This window comes from Mus caroli, chromosome 1 (genome assembly GCF_900094665.2).
Source record: "Mus caroli chromosome 1, CAROLI_EIJ_v1.1, whole genome shotgun sequence".
Taxonomy (NCBI): Eukaryota; Metazoa; Chordata; class Mammalia; order Rodentia; family Muridae; genus Mus; species Mus caroli.
The window spans coordinates 124,005,929-124,010,930 of NC_034570.1; the positions used below are offsets into that span (position 1 = coordinate 124,005,929).

The 5,002-nt window shown below is 47.0% G+C and overlaps 1 protein-coding gene across 2 annotated transcripts in view; it reads left to right on the forward strand.

The window, feature by feature from the left end:
* The first annotated feature begins 216 nt into the window (after window positions 1-216).
* Dstyk (dual serine/threonine and tyrosine protein kinase) overlaps window positions 217-5,002 on the forward strand; it is a 50,585-nt gene continuing 45,799 nt past the window's right edge. For both annotated transcript variants that reach the window (XM_021162901.2, XM_029476596.1), the window contains exon 1: window positions 217-937. In XM_021162901.2, the coding sequence (XP_021018560.1) occupies window positions 673-937 (265 nt within the window). In that variant the 5' untranslated portion in view covers window positions 217-672. The remainder of the gene's footprint in view (window positions 938-5,002) is intronic.

Sequence of the window (5,002 nt, forward strand, 5' to 3'; positions counted from 1 at the left end):
ACTGTCCTTTCTTTTAGGTCTCACCCGGTACCCTTCCACACCCCTACCCACTTTCCACATCTAGAGCAGGGAAAAAAGAAAAAGTAGACTGCAACACAAACAGTAGAGTTTTCACTATTCTCCGGGTATTTTCAACCAATTCTCTATTATCTGTTGTAACCATTTGGGGGAACCACAGACATATTTTTGTCCTCGGCCTTATTTCCTTCTACTATTAAAATCTTTCTTTCTCCTAGATTTGAGGTACCCCATTTCTGCCGGGGTTCATACTCTGCGGGTTCTGCCTTTCCTTAGGAATTCGTGTACAGTGCAAGAACACCTTTTAAACGAGAAGAGTGTAAGCACAGGGATCAGTAGGGTCCACCCGCTAGCTTGCTTGTTTCCCTGTGGGCGTTGTGGCATTCCACCCAGCCCAGACTACAAGTCCCAGGAGCCCGCGCAGCGACGGTGCCTCTGTGAGCTCGTCCCTCGCTCCGCTGGGGAGCGGAGTAAGGTTCTGGCCGGAGCCAGGCAGCTCTGGCTGCTCTGCCGCAGCAGTGACGGAGGCTGGAGGCCGTGCGGAGCGCCGGCAGGGGCGTCGGGAGGCGGATTCCGCCTTCTCTGAGCGCTAGGGGGCGGGAGGAGGGGGCCGGGCCAGCGGCGCAGCCAGCCGCGAAGACAGCTGGCTGAGCGATGGAGGCCGACAGGCAGCCGTGGGCCGGCGAGTCCGTGTCGGGCCCGGGTCCCGGAGGCGGCGGAATGATCCGCGAGCTGTGCCGGGGCTTCAGCCGCTACCGCCGCTACCTGGGACGGCTGCGACAGAACCTGCGAGAGACCCAGAAGTTCTTCCGCGACATCAAGTGCTCCCACAGCCACAGTTGTCCCTCCTCCCCCGCGGGCGGCGGAGCGGCCGAGCTTGGCCCTGCCGGCGACGTCGCCGAAGCCCCGCTGCCGGCGGGTAAGGACAGGCCCGAAGGAGAGAGGAAAATCGGAGGGTGGCATCTCCGTCAGCAAAACAACCCCAGGAGGAGGCGGCCAGTAGGAGAGGGCCGCGGGGCGGCGCGGGGCCTGGGCCTCGGGGATCTGAGACGAGGTGGGAGGATACCCTGGGGAGAGAGGTGGCAAGGGCTCGAGACCCGGAGGCAGAATTCGGAAAGGCTAAGCGGAGAGTGAGAAAGTTGCTTTGAATTGGGGTGCTTGGTATGGGGACCGAGCCCCCAGTTAGGTTGGGTGTTTCTGAAGTCTCTGGGCGCTTTCGGACTGCACTGGTATGTGTGTGTGTGAAGTGCTTGCAATCCAGTCAAGAGGCAGCCCTGCGAAGATGTCCTCTAAATAGGATTTGGAGTTGCCACAGAAAAGGATATCTAATGGGTGTTAGAAATTAATTGGTCAGAGATGTTACTTATGATGAAGGAGTTAAGAAATGCATTGTTGTTGTTGTTGTTGTTGTTGGGAGTAGAGTGGGGCGGCCCTGACCCTTGAAAAACTTGCCCTTCTTGACTTGATTCCCCCCTCCCCTCCAACCCCTCGGAATGTGTCAGAGGCTTCAGATCACTTTAAATACTGCAAGATCTTTGATCCTCCTTGAACTGCAATTGGTGGGGAACTAGAGGGTTTAACTTTTACCACGGTCTCCTTAGGAAGTTGATGAGAGAAGCTACTGACTTTCCATGTGGGTAGGTATACCGGGCACAACCTAACAGCAGATATGTCCTTGGTTTGTATTTAGTGATTCTCGAGCTGCAGTGTAGATTAAAATAACCTCAGGAGTGTATTAAAAATGCCATGTCCCAGGTTCTGTCTTATGGATTCCGGCTGTGTAACCATGGTAGGGGGGTCCTAAGAGTCTTAATTTAGCAGTCAAAGATATTGGAATCTGATACAGGTGTTTTATTATCACTTAAGGTGAACTTGTAAGTTGGACCCTATACTCTTTGCTGTATGTTTAATAACTTTGTCTGAGACTACAGAAGGGGGTGTTTAAAGACATGCTGGTGGACTCACAGAGATCCACCTGCTTACCACCTGGTAAGTCCTGATAGGGCCCTCAATGATACTGTTCTATTGCCCAGGATAGCAATTTAAAGAGCCCTTGTTTTGGGTCAGCATGATAGCTTAGTTGGTACATGTACCTGCTGCCAATCCTGATGCCCTGAGTTGATCAGGAGAGAACCTACTCTTGAAAGTTGTCTGCTGACCTCCACATATAGGCCACTGTGAATACACACATGCATGCGCACACACACACACACACACACACAAAGTATAGGTATTTTTAAAAGATTTTTTTTTTTTTTTGAGACAGTGTTTCTCTGTGTAGCCTTGGCTGTCCTGGAATTAGTTCTGTAGACCAGGCTGGCCTCAAACTCAGAGATCTGCTTGCCTTTGCCTCCCTGTGCTGGGATTACAGGTGTGTGCCACCACCACCAGGCAAAAGATCTTATTTTACTTCAGGACATAAAAACCACTAGGGTGGTAACTACTTTTCTGAAGTTGTGCTTTTGAGACTTTAGACACTTGCTGTCCAGAGCAGCTGGCGAGGCAGCTCCTGTTTTTCTGGACCCAGAGGGTAGGTATGCCTGCCTGACAGTGTTTGGCAGCAACTTCTCCCGTCAGAAGAAGCTGCTTTGCTTTAAAGCCCTCTGTTTCTGCCCTTACTTTAAAGTGACTATTTCGGAGTTACTCTTAAAAAAATAAAACAAAACAAAAAAACCAAAACCAAAAAAACCAACTCAGAATAGATTTAATTTAGAGAGTTGAAGATTTTCAAAATTTGAAGCATCTTGGTTGGCTTTTATTTTCTTTAAAGGCAAACCTAAGACATTCAAAAACACCTTTGTATTTTTGCTTAATTGGCTTTTCTGGTTGACTGCATCGTGATCTAATTTTTGCATATTTAAACTTTCTTCACCCTTTGGAATGTGCCCATCTCTATAAAATCCGAGGAGGACACAGATGAGAGGGTAGGGAACAAATTGATTTTGTTCCATACCAGGGTTTTACATTTTGGGGGTGAGGCGGCACCAGAGTTTTTAAGTGCCTCTTTCTGTGTCTAGCTGAAGGATGCTGTTGTCCTGGTTATTTAAGTAAAGGTGTTAGAAAGTAGAGCCAGTCCTTGGAGGACAATTAGCCCTTTGTGCTGGCTGGAGCTTTTTGGTAAGGTCAAAGTCACTTGGAGGTTGTCTCAAATTTCTTCTGTGAGGGTTGGTTTCTGATTAATAGGGACTCAGAACATGACGGGAAGGGGGCCTCGGTTCTTAACCTAACAAGCCCTCCTCTGCTTACCACAGTGGAGTATTTGAGCAACTGAAAATTAGAGACTAACTATAATTTGAAGACACTGAACTAAAGAGATGGCAACCTTAGAAATCAATCTATTATATTTTTTTGTATGCCATTTGTAATAATACATAATGCTGTTTTTAAGAATTTCACTTTCAACCACAGAGACCTGGGAAGAATGCCAAACCTCTTATTTTGATAGATTTATATTCACTCAAGTCAGTGGCTGAGATGGGAAGATTGTATGTCCCAGGTCAGCCTGAGCTGTGTACTGGTGATGATAGTGATATAGATTAAGTAGAACTCTTAAAATGTTGTTTTTGAGAAGAGTTTTGCTTGTACAAAGAAAACTGAAACATAAAAAAAAATTCTTTGATTCAGTTCTCCCTCTGTTGTCCAAGTCATTTTATGTAGCTGTGGGGGAGAAACCTCTCAGTCTGTTGTGTTTTTTTGTTTTGTTTTGTTTTTTTCTTCTCCTGCTAGAGCATTCAGAAGCAATGAGATAAAGGCTTTGAACCCTTTGAGGAGAGGCAGGGTAGAGTATTACAAAATAGAAGACGGAAAAGTATTTGTCTTACTTTATGATCCAGTGCAGGTCCTAGCTATTGCAGTTTGTCTTAATCTTCTCCATTTTAAGACGTTGCGGTGACTCATATATGTCTGGTAGGAACTCTGTTGCTTGTGTTGCCTCCCTTTGGTCTTAACTGATCATAACTATGTCGTGTCACAGCTTCCTCATCTGGAGACGGAGGCTGTAATCGTCCTTACCTCTAGGATTGTTGGAGTTAATATTGCGCAGGTTTAGAGCAGCCATGCTAAGGTGCGTAAGTAGCAGCTGCGTTTTGCTTTTGATGCGGTCTCACTGTGTTCTTCTGGGCTGGTCTTAAGTTCCTCTGTTAAATGATCCCTCTGCCTCTGCATTCCTGGCTAGCCCCATAGTAGCCATTATTAAATAGATGTGTGAGTGCCTAGGATGTGTTGCTCAGTGGGCTACAGATGGGCGCTAAAGAGTCAAGACATTGGCCTTTCCTTGGGTGAGTGGGTGTCAGTCCTTCCCTCTGCCTCTTTCTTCTCCCTCTCCATTTCCTTTTAATAGAGTTTCAAAATGTAGCTCAGGCTGGTCTCTAACCTGTATCCTGCCTCACCTCCCGAGTGCAGAGATTGTAGGGGTGAAGACATACTTTTGGCTTACACTTAAGAAAGACTATAAGTGTCATCATTACAGACACCTATTTGTGTGTATTGGGTGGTGGACAAAAAGAAGTTGGAGGCCTGAACTTGATCCTCTGCAGAGGTGCAATCTCATATAGATCCTCTACAGAGGTGCAATCTCATATAGATCCTCTGCAGAGGTACAGTCTCATATAGATCCTCTGCAGAGGTGCAGTCTCATATAGATCCTCTGCAGAGGTGCAGTCTCATATAGATCCTCTGCAGAGGTGCAGTCTCATATAGATCCTCTGCAAAGGTACAACCTCATATAGATCTCTACAGAGGTGCAGTCTCATATAGATCTTCTGCAGAGGTACAATCTCATATAGATCTCTGCAGAGGTGCAGTCTCATATAGATCCTCTGCAGAGGTACAATCTCATATAGATCCTCTGCAGAGGTACAGTCTCATATAGATTCTCTGCAGAGGTGCAGTCTCATATAGATCCTCTACAGAGGTGCAGTCTCATATAGATCCTCTGCAGAGGTACAATCTCATATAGATCCTCTGCAGAGGTACAATCTCATAT